The sequence below is a fragment of the Anolis sagrei genome, chromosome 2 (genome assembly GCF_037176765.1).
Source record: "Anolis sagrei isolate rAnoSag1 chromosome 2, rAnoSag1.mat, whole genome shotgun sequence".
Taxonomy (NCBI): Eukaryota; Metazoa; Chordata; class Lepidosauria; order Squamata; family Dactyloidae; genus Anolis; species Anolis sagrei.
In genome coordinates this window covers 147,351,336-147,367,703 of record NC_090022.1, presented here as the reverse complement: position 1 = coordinate 147,367,703, position 16,368 = coordinate 147,351,336, and the positions used below count along the sequence as shown (strand labels likewise).

At 42.4% G+C, this 16,368-nt stretch overlaps 2 protein-coding genes across 5 annotated transcripts in view; one reads left to right on the top strand and one right to left on the bottom strand.

The window, feature by feature from the left end:
• Positions 1 to 412: 412 nt before the first annotated feature.
• On the bottom strand, positions 413 to 8,056 carry CHCHD5 (coiled-coil-helix-coiled-coil-helix domain containing 5). 3 transcript variants are annotated; one of them, XM_060763856.2, is made up of 5 exons: positions 7,947 to 8,007; positions 6,518 to 6,607; positions 4,953 to 5,093; positions 3,037 to 3,188; positions 413 to 815 (listed from the first exon to the last, which is right to left on the bottom strand). In XM_060763856.2, the coding sequence occupies exons 2-4, from the start codon at positions 6,520 to 6,522 to the stop codon at positions 3,038 to 3,040; spliced, it is 297 nt and encodes a 98-aa protein (XP_060619839.2). In that variant the 5' UTR covers positions 6,523 to 6,607; positions 7,947 to 8,007; the 3' UTR covers positions 413 to 815; position 3,037. The 3 variants fall into 3 exon arrangements, with proteins under 3 accessions (XP_060619839.2, XP_060619838.2, XP_060619840.2); XM_060763855.2 differs by lacking the exon at positions 6,518 to 6,607 and having other exon boundaries at positions 4,953 to 5,115; positions 7,947 to 8,056; XM_060763857.2 differs by lacking the exon at positions 6,518 to 6,607 and having other exon boundaries at positions 7,947 to 8,028.
• A 123-nt stretch (positions 8,057 to 8,179) lies between these two features.
• ATP13A1 (ATPase 13A1) overlaps positions 8,180 to 16,368 on the top strand; it is a 44,969-nt gene continuing 36,780 nt past the window's right edge. For both annotated transcript variants that reach the window (XM_060763853.2, XM_060763852.2), the window contains exon 1: positions 8,180 to 8,579. In XM_060763853.2, coding sequence (XP_060619836.2) covers positions 8,283 to 8,579 — 297 coding nt within the window. In that variant the 5' untranslated portion in view covers positions 8,180 to 8,282. The remainder of the gene's footprint in view (positions 8,580 to 16,368) is intronic.

Sequence of the window (16,368 nt, the reverse complement as noted above, 5' to 3'; positions counted from 1 at the left end):
AGCAGATGGCAACTACTGGGTAGCATATGTTCTGTATCAGAAACTAGAGCTGATGTCTATCCAATGCAATTTTCTGAATCAGCACCCCAAATAGCCAAACCAAAAGTTGACCAAAAACTGATTTGTAACCGCTTTGGTACTAATATTGGAGAGTGGTCCCTGGTCAAAAAAAAGGTTGGGAACCACTGGACTAGAAGAATAATCCAGGTACCACAGTTTTTGCAAGCATGAGCCATAAGAAGGAAGCCTGCTTTTCCATGCTTCGGTTTATGAATGCTTTTTTTTCAAAATGCAACTGAATCATTCTGAAACTGACTTAGATTTTTAGTATAAATACAATTAACACTACAAATTCCTGTGTGCAAATGTAACTGTTACAAAAAAACAAACAAAAAAAAACCAAAATGAAAACTTTGCTTTAGTCTTTGATTTGCAGTTTATTGTGTCCTGTCTAGGTGGGTTCCAGGCAGGTATAGTAAAATACATACAATGGGTTCCAAGAGCCAGTTCTAGCTTTGCAGGCAAAGTTATGATCCCAATGTCATGCCAATGCAGCTTCTGTGACTTGTTCCTCAAGAGATGTCGTAATTTGACATGCCAAGCAGAGACAATGTTGGGACAACCACTGATGATCAAATAACACCCAGGTCCGGGAAAGATTTCTGTGACCAAACAGGGTTTTGAGGATGTAGGTGCTGTTGCTGCCATTCTTGGCAGAAACATTCAGTCCAGTCAGAACTACAGTGAGTAACTAGATTACTCCTGAAGATGATACCACTGTTTTGACCTATGAAAAAAAGGATGGGATGGGATGCCTGGGGGGGGGGGGGGGGAGAGAAAATGAAGAATAGATTTGAAGGGTGTTTCAAAATATTACATCAACATTTTATTTAGCATCCTCTCAGTACTTCATCACATTGCAGCCAGAATTCCTTTACATGTATAAGTGTTCTCTGTGCAGCAGATCTCCCCTTTGGGTGCTGTAAGATAAAGGTAAAGGTTCCCCCTGACATTAAATCTAGTCGTGTCTGACTCTGGGGGGTGGTGCTCATCTCCATTTCAAAGCCAAAGAGCCAACGTTGTCCATAGACACCTCCAAGGCCATGTGGACAGCATGACGTGCTGTTACCTTCCCGCAGAACGGGTACCTATTGATCTACTCACATTTGCATGTTTTCAAACTGCTAGGTTGGCAGAAGCTGGGATTAACAGCAGGATCCCTGGATTTGAACCACCAACCTTTTTGTCAGCAAGTTCAGCAGCTCAGCGGTTTAACCCGCTGTGCCACCAGGGGGACCATACAGGGTGCTGCATGGTCTGATATTTTCTTCCTTTCTTCACAGCACCCAACAACTCCTGCAGCCACCCTCCGCGGCCATTCTGTGCTTCAGAAAATGCAGGACTGGATGTGCGTATGGCCATGCCTCCATAACCAGAAATACAACTATTACCGCAAATTTCAGTACTGATGCCATCATTTTTTGCCTGGTTATGGGAATGCAACCAGATACTTCTTTGGTCTTAATGGCTGTGATTTCAGGAGCTTCCAAGTCGGGGAGGGGTTTATGGCTCAGTGTAACTTGAGCCTGCATGCAGATATTTACACTATGCTGAGGGGACATTGGTTTGGAGCCTACACAGGTTAACTGCCTGATGTAGCAGTAAGGTGTCTGTGTCTGCCACAATAATCTTGTGACTGGAAACACAGGCTGCACATCCCTTATGCAGAGTTCTGAAATCTGAAATAATCCAACATCTGAAATTGTTCACATTGGTGGCTGAGACAGTAGCATCTTTGTATTCAAAGAGTTCCTTATACAGGCTTTGTTCTGTGCATAAACAGATATATAAACCCCTTTTTCCCAGCTCCAGCAGACCTCTGAGGATGCTTGCCACAGATGCAGGCGAAACGTCAGGAGAAATGCCTCTAGAACATGGCCATATAGCCCGAAAAAACCCACAAGAACTGAGTGATTCCGGCCATGAAAGCCTTCGACAATACATTACAACTATTACAATTGTTATGTAAAAAATTACTTTCAGGCAATGAATATAAGGTATATATGAAGCAAATGCATTTTGTGTTTAGACTTGGGTGCCATCTGCTATATATTTCATTATGTATATTCAAATACAGATCTTTCAAAATAAAAATAATCTCAAGTCCAAAATACTACTGGACCCAAGCATTTCAGATAAGGGATACTCAACCGTAATATCATTTTCATTGTCAATGCTGCTGCATTTAATCTTCCTTGAATCTCATTGTCTACAATTATCCTTGCAATATCTATTGTATCTACATCTGAAATTTTGGGTAACATTACATGCATTAGATGAAATAATCTATAGCCCAAGAGGCCATGCTATAACAAATGTGTCAATTCTGAAAGTGCCACAAGATCCTTTGTTGATTCTGATTTAAGTTAGTGTCCTATGAACTCCACCCTACAAAAATGAATGGTCATTTTAACTCTCTCTGAAAATGTAAGAAATAGAGACACTGAAAAATAAAGTGTTGCATAGAATCATAGAGTTGGAAGAGATCTCATGGGCCATCCAGTCCAACCCTTGCCAAGAAACATACCCTCTTAAGTCTCCTCTTCCTTATCCATTAAGATTACACAATCTGTCTTAAACACAAACTTGAAAGAGTTTCTAGCGTTGCTGCCATCAACTTTAAATCCTGACAATTAGCTCATATTCTTCGGCTGATCTCCCTCATATGAATCCCCCAAAAACGTAACACACATTTGCCATTTCCTCGAAGTAAAATTGCCCCTGCTACTTTCAGTGAAAGTCACACAGACCTCCAGCATTCCTCCACGGATCCCTTCTTCTTGGCAGAACACTGAGGAACATTCCACGCCATTATGACAGCTTGGCAAGAGAAGCAGCTAAACAGCTAAAATATTATCTCACGCTTCATTTCAAAACATCCCATTCTCTTTAGATGAGCACCCATGTGTAGACACACATACACACACACCCCTCATAAGCATGCAAATGCACAGTTGAGTACCGCAAGGCACCAACCTTAGGTGGCCAGTTTCACTTTGTCAGCACAGAGTAAGAACTGCTGGACATGTTCTGTGCAGTTGACCACGGACGTCTGGTTTAGTTTAAGGCACTGTTCAAAAGCAGTAAATGGCTCCGCACAATCCTGACGAATCTTCTGTACAATTGGGCTGCAACAAAACCACACGTATGTAAAAAGAGAAGGGGCAGGGACTGGTAGGGCCAGAGCTCATACAGATATCCCCCAAGTTATGAACAAGATAGGTTCTGTAGGTTTGTTCTTAAGTTGAATTTGTATATAAGTCAGAACAGGCATGTTTCTTAAGTGTAACTCCAGCCATATATAAAAGCTTTTGATAGTATATGGAATGGTTTGGCTGTCTGCACCTCTGGTTTTTTTTTTGTTTTGTTTTGTTTTTTTTGTCAGGAGCGACTTTGCCCAGGGGACACCCAGATTTTTTGATGTTTTACCATCCTTGTGGGAGGCTTCTCGTATGTCCCGAATCGGGAGTTGGAGCTGACAGAGGGAATTCATCCACACTCTCCCTGGATTTGAACCTGTGATCTGTCAGGCTTCAGTCCTGCCCGCACAAGGGTTTAACCCACTGTGCCACTGGGGGCTCCAATGCACCTCTATTGTAATAATAATAATAATAATAATAGTAATTGTTGCAATCCCAGGTGACAGTAGGATTGCAGAGAAACAAATGGAAAAGCTGACATGATATGAGGATTTAAAGATCGAACTGCAAAGACTCTGGCACAAACCAGTCAAGGTGGTCCCAGTGGTGATCGGCACATTGGGTGCAGTGCCCAAAGACCTTGGCCTGCACTTAAACACAATCGGTGCTGACAAAATTACCATCTGCCAGCTGCAGAAGGCCACCTTACTGGGATCTGCAAGCATTATTCACCAATACATCACACAGTCCTAGACACTTGGGTAGTGTCCGACGTGTGATCCAATACAACAGCCGGCAGAGTGTCTGCTGTGGACTCATCTTGTTGTGTTTCAAATAATAATAATAATAATCATCATCATCATCTTTATTTATACCCCTCCCCCTCTCTCCTAAGGGACTTGGTACAGCTTACAACAATTCACAGATACAGAAAACAATATAAGCAATAGACAAAGACAACAAAAAAACAAAATTTCACCTCACTTTCTGTCCCTGTGAGAATTGGACTTTTTAAAATTGGACTGGTGAGAAAGCTTCAATGGAGACACCATTTCCCTATGATAACTCATCCTGGAGTGGATTTCCCTTGGATATTTGTAACTCAGGGGCTGTCTGTATTTTGGATCTCTTGGGCTTGTCTTATCTGTAAAATAGGTATGAGAGTATTTAATAATTTAAGAGTAATAACTGTTTTAATATTTCTGCTTATTTTTAGTTTTAATGTATATGTCTATTTTTACTGTATGTATGTTTATGTGTGGCATCAAATTTCTCCCTTTTTTAAGGCCACTCTGAGCTCCTCTTTTGGGGTGAGAAGGGCAGGATATAAATGCAGTAAATAATAATAATAATAATAATAATAATAATAATAATAAATTTAATTGCAGAGACCACAAATACAGTTCAGATATTCAAAGAATATTAAATATGATCATTAACTTCTTAGCCGAAATTAATTTTATCTATTCTACCACAGGCCCTTCTCTCAAAGATCATCCCAAGTCTCTAGGATGGCAAGATTCGTTCAAAGTGGATTTGCCTTTGCCTTTCCTCTGAGGCTGAGAGCGTGACTTGCCCAAGCTCACCCAGTAGGTTTCCAGGCTGAATAGAAATTTGAACCCCGTTCTACAAAGTCCTAATCCAATGCTTAGACACCACTTACTCTCATAAAGAGGGAGGGAGAGACATGTTTATCCTACATATAGGACCTTGATTCTTGCTAAATTTGTACTTTTCCTTTAGGAAACTTACTGGGAAGAGGTGCACTTGGCCATTTCTACTTTGAGCTGGTGACAGTCCTGCTGCCAGGAGGAAGGGTTGGTGGCAACACACTGGCCATACGCTTCTGATTCTTTGCGGCAATGCCGTGCAGTCACCTCCAGAGCCGCCTGCCTGTTGGGATGGAGACAGGGTGCTGTTATTGAAGAAAAGAAGCAAAAATGTGTGGGACAACAGACAAAATGCTATAGAAATTTGATGGAAAAATAATAATAATAAACCTTTATTTGTAAACTGCTCTATCTCCCCGAGGGGATTCAGGGCGGTTTCCAGCATGGTAAAGCATTGCAATTACCAAAATAAAAACATACAAAAAGTCATTATAAAAAGTATAAACATAGTACTATATATAACTGGAGTTTCCAAATTTGGTACAGAGGTAAGCCAATGTACAGCGCATTGCAGAAGTACAGCCTTGAGGTGAGCAGCACATGCACTACCATCTTTAGGTCCTGCAATCTAGGAAGGGGAGCAGCTGGGGACATTAATTACTTAACAGACTGACACCCACATACACAATACCTAATACCATTTTAGTCCTTGTTGTTGTTGTTGTGTGCCTTGAAATTCTTTCTGACTGATGACAACCCTAAAACAAACCTTTCATAGGGTTTTCTGGGGCTGAGAAGGTGTGACATAGTTATTGGAGTCTACATTCAGAGGCCCCTAGTGGCACAGCGGGTTAAACTGCTGAACTTGCTGACCAAAAGGTTGGAGGTTCGAATCCAGGGAGCAGGGTGAGCTCCCGCTGCTAGGCCCAGCTTCTGCCAACCTATATTTTTTAATGTAATTTTGATTATGTTGCTTGTTGTTTATGTTTTGGTCTTATTTTGATGTAATATGTTGTTCGGGTTTGGCCCCATGTAAGCCGTTCTGAGTCCCCATCGGGGACATGGTGGCGAGGTATAAATAAAGTTTATTATTACTATTATTATTTCAAAAACATGCAGTTGTGAGTAGATCAATAGGTACCGCTTCTGCAAGAAGGTAACAGTGTTTCATGCAGTCATGCCAGCCACATAACCAGTTCTTTGGCTTAGAAAAGGAGATGAGCACCACCACCCAGAGTCAGATTCCACAAGATTTAATGTCATGGGGAAATCTTTGTTGTTCATTCGTTCAGTCGTCTCCGACTCTTCGTGACCTCATGGACCAGCCCACGCCAGAGCTCCCTGTCGGCCGTCACCACCCCCAGCTCCTTCAAGGTCAGTCCAGTCACTTCAAGGATGCCATCCATCCATCTTTACATTTACCTTTATCTTTACCTTTTGAGATATGCAGACACAAAAAGCCAGAGGCATTCTGTATATCCTCAGGAGGATTTTCTTAATCACTGACTTTATGAATGGCTCTCGAATTTATGAAAGCACAAAAAAAATGACAGGGGGAAACTTTTCTGCCCCTCTTTTAATATGAGAACCCAGGGCTAAAAGTAGAAGACTCAAGAGGACATTTAGAACAAACATTGGGAACAGGGTACAGTTAACAGTATGAAATTTGCAACCTTGGGCCACATCTCCTCTCTCAACCTGACCTACCTCATAAGGTTGTTTTGAGGATGAAGTGGGGAGGAAGGAAGCCATGCACGTCTCTCCAAAGAAAGGCAAACTGCAAGGGCAGCTGGCAAACTGACAAACAGATACAGCTTAAGCATCCTTGATCCAGAATTCCTGAATAACAAATCCTCCAAAATTCAGAACTGAGACAGTGACACCTTTGCTTGCCGTTGGCTCAATGGGTGTAAGTGTAGATGTACTCTGAGCCTGGATCTGCACTGTCCTATATCCCAGGATCTGATCCCTGATTATTGGCTTTGAACAGGAGAATATGAATCTATGTGTTCATTCGCTCAGTGGTCTCCGACTCTTCGTGACCTCATGGACAAGTCCACGCCAGAGCTCCCTGTCGGCCGTCACCACCCCCAGCTCCTTCAAGGTCAGTCCAGTCACTTCAAGGATGCCATCCATCCATCTTGCCCTTGGTCGGCCCCTCTTCCTTTTGCCTTCCACTTTCCGCAGCATGATTGTTTTCTCTAGGCTTTGCTGTCTCCTCATGATGTGGCCAAAGTACTTCAACTTTGTCTCTAGTATCCTTCCCTCCAATGAGCAGTCGGGCTTTATTTCCTGGAGGATGGACTGGTTGGATCTTCTCGCAGTCCAAGGCACTCTCAGAACTTTCCTCCAACACCGCAGTTCAAAAGCATCTATCTTCCTTCGCTCAGCCTTCCCTATGAATCTATACTGCCAGATAATCAGGAATAAGGAGGCAACCTGGGCTCAGACCCTGGGATATAGGGCAGTGTAGATCCAGATGGAGAGTTATCCTCCTCAGGCCCAGCTTGTGGAGCGTGGTTCCCAATTTCTGGCCTGCCAGGTGTGTTGCACTTCAGCTCCCAGAATTCCGGAGCATTGGACCAGCTGGCTGGGGCTTCTGGGAGCTGGAGTCCAAAAACCTGGAGGCTAGGAGATTTAGCAGAGAAGACTATAGAGCAGGCAGGGGCAAACTTCAGCCTTCTAGGCGTTTTGGACTTCAACTCCCACAATTCCTTACAGCGGCAGTTAGTCCAAAACACCTGGAGGGCTGAAGTTTGCCCATGCCTGCTATAAAGGTTTTTGCTTGGATCCTGCTGGGCTTTTTCTATAGAATCACAGAGTTGGAAGAGACCTCATGGGCCATCCGGTCCAACCCCCTGCCAAGAAGCAGGAAAACTGCATTCAAAGCACTGTCAACAGATGGCCATCCAGCCTCTGCTTAAAAGCTTCCAAAGAAGGGGCCTCTACCACACTCCTGGACAGAGAGTTCCACTGCTGAACAGCTCTCACAGTCAGGAAGTTCTTCCTAATGTTCAGATAGAATCTCCTTTCTTGTAGTTTGAAGCTATTGTTCCGCGCCCTATCCGACACACTAAATCAGAGAATGAAGAAATCCCTCGTTTGCGTGGGGAAAACCGAAAGAGCGCACACTCACATGCTGATCCTTGAAGGACAAACTCAGTCCCTTCTGCCCCTCTGCCGGCAACGCATGCGCCTTCACGACCACATGGGCTGACTCCTCTACGCATGCTCAGTAGGGGTCCACGCAACCGCAGCCATGACACCAGAGGCGCGGAGTCTGCTTTGTGCGCATGCGCATGTCAGAGTCTTTCCACCCCGTGGTTGTGAGACACGCGGGAGTTCGACCCGGAAGCTGGTTTGCGCAGGCGCGGCTGAGAAGAGAAGGGAGCGAGCATGCGCGAAGGGAACTCAACGGCCGCTTCCTGAGGCAGAAGTGGAAGCGGCGCGGAGGGAGCGAGCCGGCGTCAGGATGGCGGCGTCGGCGTCCGGTTTGGGGCCCGGGGACGAGCTCGTCCAGGAGGTGGTCCCGTACCGCCGCCGGTCCCGGCTGCTGTGGGGGACGGTGCTGCCCTTCTGCGTGCTGTACCCGTTGTGGCTGTGGCTCTGGGGGCGCTGCGCATGCGCGTGGGCCTGGGGGGCCAGCCCCGGCTCCGAGACCCCCGAAGCCGCCCTCCTGGCCCTCGCCGCCATCGGGGCCGCCCACCTGCTCACCGCCCTGGCCGGCCTCTGGAGCGTCAGCGTCCACTGCCTCCTCTACTGCTGCTGGGTCAGTTCAGGGCGCCCGGGAAAGGCCGCTTCAAGGGCCAGGGCGGGGGGGGGGGGCTCCATACACTTCTGAGTGCCCACAAGGCAATGGTTTATACCCCCTCCTTTCCCCAGTCAAGGGCCCAATAGTATACCATCACATGCAGTATATATAGGAAGGGAAATTAGATTACATTACGTCTGAAATGTTAATTAATTATAATTAATCATCAGCTGCCTTTGTGACTTTTGGCCCATCTTGTTTTGTTTTGTTTTTCCTTCGTGTCTTGAGAATCTGCAAGTCATTTCTGGTGAGAGATAATTGGCTGTCTACAAGGACATTGCCCAGGCGACGCCTGGATATTTTACCATCCTGTGGGAAGCTTCTCTCATGTCCCCACATGAGAAGCTGGAGCTGACAGGCAGGAGCTCACCCCACTCAAGCTGCTTTGTGCTTTTTTGTAATGAAAGCCCAAGAGAACACTCAACCAAATAGATAAATAAGTAATCAATAGTATTTGAAATTCTACAGAAAAAAATTGAACAATAATTTAATTAAGCCAGGCATCCTCAAACTGCGGGCCTCCAACTCCCAGAAGCCCTAACGAGCTTGTTCAATTGTCAGGAATTCTGGGAGTTGAAGGCCCAAGCAGCCGCAGTTTGAGGATGCCTGAATTCAGCAAAAATTAAATACAATATTTATTTATTTATTTATTTCAGAGTTTTATATACCGACCTTCTCACCTCTTTTGAAGGACTCAGAAGAGGTGAGAAGGTTGGTATATAAAACTCTGAAATAAATAAATAATACAAGGTGCCAGTCCTTTGAATTGGTGGCCCCCAAATTTGGATTTCCAGAAGTTGGATTTCAGTTCCCAGAATTAAAATTTCAAATTGTAGCCCAACTATCTAAGGAGCCAAGTTTGAGAATTGCTTCTTGAGAGGTTGTTCATGCATGTAATGAATTTCCTACATATAGATTGAGGGTTCATATTCAAAACAATGCATGGCCCAACTTTTGGAGCCCTGGATTTGCAGTCCTTTGCGTGAGAGGCTAAGCCCCGACCCAAACTCTTCCTTGTTCATTTGGAATTTGAACTTTGGAATGGAAGTTTGAAAGTAACTGTGGAGTATATAAGAGTAAAAGGTTGTTTCAGTATTTTGAAGTATAGAAATGCCAACAACATGATTGAGGCTTTGCAACAGAAGGACAATAACAGTCAAATGTTACTACACCCAACTACAGTTCTGAGGTTTGTTAAGTGTGTCCATTTGCTATGTTTCATTACTTTTTTGTCTGCTCATGTTTTTTTGGCCAGAACAAAATTCATATTTTATGTTTTCACACATATGCTAAGGGGTAATATAATCAATTCTACATATTTACACATTTGTCTTGTGGATTTGATTATTTGTGGATTTAATACTTATTTAGGCAACCCCTCGTTGTCAAAGTATGATGGCCTTCCAAGTGTAGTGTCTTGGCAATGGATACATAGGTGACTGTGGAGCCTTATTCTTGACTTGCATGTTCTTCCATAGTGAGGGCATTGGTTTCCAGGTGGAAGACAGTCCTGGTCAGGTTGACTTTACATGCCTTCCTCTTGGCACATTTCTCCCTTTTGCCCTCCATTCATGCTTCTTCAAATTCCACAGCACTGCTGATCACAGCCAACCTCCAGTTAGAGCTCTTAGCGTGTATTCCACAGTTTTTAAGGTTGGCTTTAAGCCCATCTTTAAATATATTTTCATGTCCAGGACCTGTTCAGGATTTTTCGGAGGCAACGCTGATGGAATCGTTCCTGGAGTTGAGTGTGTAGACAGTCCACATTTCACAGGCGTATAACCGGGTTGGGAGAACAATAGTTTTATAAATAAGCACCTTGGTATCCCTGCTGATGTCCCGATCCTCAAATTCTTAATTAATGAATCCTTAATTGATGTGTTCTCTTTAGAAATCTCTAGGTCCTTTAGAGTAATGTTGGTCAACTTCCTCTGGAAGTTCTTTCAATAGGTTCTTACAGAGGTGTTCTCTAAGGTAAAAGAAATAGCAGGTTTGTTTTAGTAATGTTTTAATGGAGATCCTACTGTAGATTTCCAATTTTAAAACTTTCATAATTTTCCCATATTTTCAGAGGGATGTAGTTGAATACGAAGGGTGATATTTATTTAAGATTCTAATAGAGTTGTCTTGAAATTATTAATTTCTGGTAGGCGCATCAGTGCTGTACAGAAAAGCTGTAAGCATACCCTTTGTGTATAGTAAGAATTTGTGTGTTGGCATACAGACCTTGCCTTGTTTCCAAACTTATAGTTTGACAGGTAGGCTTTCAGCTTCAATGTGTTTGAGAGGAATAAGATGCCATTGCAGTTGGTGCTACATTTTTCTTTCTCCTTCCTCCCATTTGTTTCAAGCCATTTATATGGTGACCAGATTCAAATAAGGAAATACTTTGAAACCACATTCTTAACTACCTTCAATGCTTCCCTTTCATTTGCTCCTACAGTTTATTTTATCTTGTTTGGAAATGCCATCGTAACTAGAATTCCCCCAGACTTCTGACTTGTCAGACAATGTGTTGTTTCCTCAAGATAAAAATTGGAGGTGTATTTCATTTGTTGTGTGCCTTCAAGTTGTTTCCAACATAAGGCGACACTAAGGAAAATGTATCATAGGGTTGTCTTGACAAAATTTGTCATTTCATTAGTGCACTCCAAAATTGATTTATTGCTTCTTGATTAGTTAAATTCTAAATTTTAGAATCCAGCACAGGAAAAGTGCTGACCAGCTTGTAGTATCTCAGACTGGTTTTGTGGCCTTCAACTTTCAATCTTCACATGCCTATCTTTTTTCAAGGAGAAAAAAAGAGTTAACCTTTAAATGGATCAGAGGAGTCCTTGGAACTTCCATCTGGTTTTCTTTTTTATAGGTGCCACTCCTCTGGTCCGGAAAAACAGCTAGGCATCCTCCCTGAAAATGAATGAAGACTCTGTTATTTTGACCATGAGCTTATCCTGTGCAACCCCCTTCCCATACATCATCCCATACACCATCTTTCACAAACATTATAATGAGATGAATAGTGGCTTCAAACTACAGGAAAGGAGACTTCACCTGAACATTAGGAAGAGCTTCCTAACTGTAAGAGCTGTTCAGCAGTGGAATTCTCTGCCCCAGAGTGTGGTGGAGGCTTTTAAACAGAGGCTGGATGGCCATCTGTCGGGGGTGCTTTGAATGTGATTTCCCTGCTTCTTGGCAGGAAGTTGGACTGGATGGTCCACGAGGTCTCTTCCAACTCTATGATTCTATGAATGGACCATGCTTTCTGAGAAATAATAATAATATTCAGCTTTGTAAAATAAGCCTAAACAATTTATTTGCCTGTTAAAAACCAAAACCCCATCTAAGTACAGCACAACCCATATATGTTTTGGCAGAGACATTACTGGAGCAAACCCTATGAAGGTACTGAGAAAAGTAAGTGACTTATATAGGAGGCTTTAAGTAAATAAATGAACCTACAGATAGGAGGGCCCACATATATACATCGATTCCATGGATACAGGGGTCATACTGTATTCCTTGCTAAGAAAAACCTATGAAATTCATGGGGTTGCTTTAAGTCAGTAAACAACTTGGAACATTATCTGGCATTGCAAACCACGGTAGCTTTGAGGTGGAGCATGTTTTTAGTTTACTACATCTTCTGAGACTTGTATCCTCCTAATCCATGCATTGCCCCAGTTATCTATTCCCTCCCCTCTTGATTTTTTTGAAAAATTGCTCTACTCCGTGAGTTCAAAATCTTGCGAGTCAAGGGCAAATAAATACTTCACAGGTACTGTCCCACTGAACATTTTAAATATAAATAAAAAAGGAAATGTACATTCCCTGATTTCTTTATTTTGTAAAAGGGGAGGTCTACTTCTCATTGCCAACCCCACTCAGGGTGGAGTTTGCAGCAGTTTGTCTCCAATTTATTTTTGGAATATTGACAAAAGAACGTTAGCAAAGTTCAAAGTGAGACCCCCCCCCCCCTCCCAACATGCCCCAGTGATCCAGCACAGTCCCCAGACTCACTGCTGGAGCACTTTTGCATTGCCACATCACCTGAAAACACTTCAAACATAGCTTCAAAGCATTTTCAGCTGGCTAAAAATAATTCTCTGTTTTCTGAAAAGTATCCCTCAACAGCATCATGGAATAGTAAATGTTTCTCTCAATGGCTAGGGACTTTCAAATCCATGCTACCAGCTGTGTGCAATAATGTCTTTGAAGGCATGCACACGTGCAAAAACCTGGTTCTCCATATTGCCTTGTACCCACAGGGGAAGGAAAACCATCTCCCCAGGCAGTTTGGAAATACATAATTATTATTTTTAATTACCTTCTCCATAAGATGCTGGAGCAAACCATGCTCATTCTGCCTCTGCCAGCCTGTTGTCTTCCTGTTGAGGAAGTTGGGTTTTTTCTTCTTCCTTGTCTAGAAGCTAGGCTCCCATGTCCTTTCTATTTTACCCAGTTCAGTTACCTTCATGGACTTCTTCATCACCAGAGGAATTCTTAAATATCCGTGTGATAGAGTCTTCTACAGTTTTTCAGAGCCCATCAGCTAGATCAGGGAGCATTAGAGAACCTTTTGATTGCAGGAACAGGGGGTAAATCATTCTTGCACAATGCATTTCTCTCCTAGGAATCAGGAGAGTTGCTTGTAAACAGTATCTCTTTATTTCGGAATTTGCTAATTCACTTCAATATAGAGAGAAAGAATCAAAATGTCTATTAACTTTTTCTCTGTTTTTCCATGTTTTCCATTTTTACTGATAAAACAAGACTATATTCTCACCTGTGATTTTGTTGGTTCACGAGTTCAAAGTTCTCTTCAAGGATAATAATTGCACACACTTAGGGTGCATCCACAAATTAATCCAATTTGCCACCATTTTATCTGCCATGACACAATTTATTTATTTACTTTATTTGTATACCGCTCTTCTCAGCCCTTAGGTGACACAATGCTATGAAATCTTGAGAGTTGTAGTTTTACAACATGTTTCACTTTCTCATTTGGTGTCTCACCAAACTTCAAATCCCAGAATTCCACAGAATTGAACCATGACAGATAAAGTGGTATCAAACTGCATTCATTATGCGGCCTTAGAAAGTGGATTTGTGTGGGACAGGATAACAGGTGTGCCCTTTCCTCAAATCTGGGAGTGGTAGGGGTTCTTTGTTTTTGGTTTCGGTTATTCTTGCTGTATTAAACCCCTGCCAAACTTGCTTTTTTCAAACCTACTGCCCTGATTTTTTTTTTAGTGCCCTGGGAAGTAATTTTGATGTGTATTTCCAACAAATGCCAGATTCTGTACACTAAGAAACTGGCAAAACCACCTTTTGGGTATTCCTTGTCTTAGAGACTCTTATGAAAATCATGGGGTCACCATTAGTCACCAGGCAATTTGAAAGCACACATACACATTTGGAAGTTATGATCCCTATAATGCTTTCAATTGAGTGGATTTGGTTGAATTGTTTGTTCATTTGTTGATCAGCATGCTGAAAGTCCTAGCTTAGTGCCTGTCATGAAGTCACAGGTAGCAAGGCCCACCGAAGCCTTGAAAAACTCTTACCAAAATAGGAATGCCATGGATTTATAAGCATTTCTCTCGCTGCTTTGCCATAGAAGGGTTGGCAAATGATTATTTACAAGCTTATCATAAAACAAGGGGGTTGAGCTGCATGAGATGCCAGGCTTTGTGGTGGGAGTGAGAACTGAAGCATCCTTTCTGTTGCATTGATGTCTGAAATTCCAGCTGGCCATTTTGCTGTCTGCGGGTGGGAAAGGGAATAGGAATCGAGGCAATCTGTAATAGCAGTCCACTGTGGTTACATTCAGTTCTCGGATTTTCTTCCACTGTGAACAGCTACCTCAATGCTCAGCTCTTATTTATGTCCAAAGCTGCACAGCTGGAAAATTGTGTGGGTTGCAGTGGGCAGATGTCAAAGTTTGCGGGTAGAATTGGAAGTGGAGATCACAAAGGTTTGCAGAGTTCATGTGTACAGCTGTTTTGTTATTGCCATTATTTGTGAAATATGCACCTACTCTTTTGGCCCAAAGCACAAGATATGTCAAATAAGGGTCAGCTGGTGTAATGTTTTGCATGTTGGGAGTAGGACCCTAGAAGCTAGGGTTTGAATTCCTGATCACCCATGGAAACCCACTTTGAACAACTTGGTATCAGAGGAAGAAAATGGCAAACCCTTTCTGAACAAGTCTTGATAAAAAAAAAAACCCCAAGGATAAAGTTACCATAAGTCTTGAAATGACAACAATGACATCATTGTTTAAAGTAACCAATATATAAAATATATAACTTGTAAACATGTACTATGAAGTTCCTGTGAATTTTTACCATATGAATGATCCGTTTGTTTGTGTAATAACCCCCCTTTTTCCAACATGGGGTCCCAACCAGCAGACAGTCTTTAAAAACAGTTTAAAAGCATTCAATATAAAAGTTGAAACACAATGAAATCAAACTTCTATTTTGAAAAATGTAAGTTAAAAAGGCAGGTAAGAAGCTCAGAACCAGAAGGCAACTTTTCTAAAGCCCAAGAGTGAGGGAATATTAATCAAGGCTTCACCTCAAAGTCTTAATAGTTTGCTAAAATTATATGGCAAGGTTATCTCGCAAATATTGCCGCCCCCCATAATTTATTTATTTTTGTCGTGTCAGGAGCGACTTGAGAAACTGCAAGTCACTTCTGGTGTGAGAGAATTGGCCGTCTGCAAGGACTTTGCCCAGGGGACGCCTGGATGATTTGATGTTTTTATCATCCTTGTGGGAGGCTTCTCTCATGTCCCCGCATGAGGAGCTGGAGCTGATAGAGGGAGCCAATCCGCCTCTCCCTGGATTCGAATTTGCGACCTGTCGGTCTTCAGTCCTGCCGGCACAGGGGTTTAACCCACTGCGCCACCGGGGGCTCCTGCCCCCCATAATGCATGTATTTAAATATAATGATTTAAATTGGTGCCAGAAAGAAAATCAGAGACCAGTTTTCAAGTAGATTGATGTCCACCAATGTCTAAGCTGAAATAGATGTACTCTTAAAAATGTTTTTCCTTTTTAAATCAGGAACCACTGCTGATCAGGTTTTAAAGCCCTAACTTTGGTTAGTTGCATTCCTCCAACAGTGATTTAGACCTAATTAATTCTACTGCAGTGGAATTAAATAATGTACTCTGCTGTTTTCCTCATGGCTTGGCAATTAATCTGGTTCTAATTGTAGAGCAGGGCTGATTGGGGATTTTTCAGAACTTGAGAATACATAAATAAATTGCCCTATTGTTTCTTCACAGAGAGCAAAGAAATCTACATGTTTCTACTGCCATCCAAGTCTGTGACTGAAGTCATTTACTTTCTTGTCATAATTTTAACTTTCCAGAAATCAGTTTCATGAGCACAAGTAGTTTAATTATAGAGACTTTAGTGCAATGGCAACAGCACAAGATTGCTTTCCATTCTCAAAATCCCTACTAATGAAACCAAATTAAATGATGGTTTGTAATTACTTATTTAAATTAGGCTTTCAATCAAGCTTGAAATTAGCCACCTGAGGCAATCACTATACTCTATCTTGTAAATCTGAAACCTGTGCAAAAAATTCAGATGGGCAGGTGGGCAACCAGGCTATGCGCTTTTACTCATAATTAGGTCCTCTTTAGTTCATTGGAAAGTATATGCAGAGCAGCCTGCTGCTATCAGTCTAATTTCAGAAGTCTTCTACAAGAATCATAAAATCATAGTTG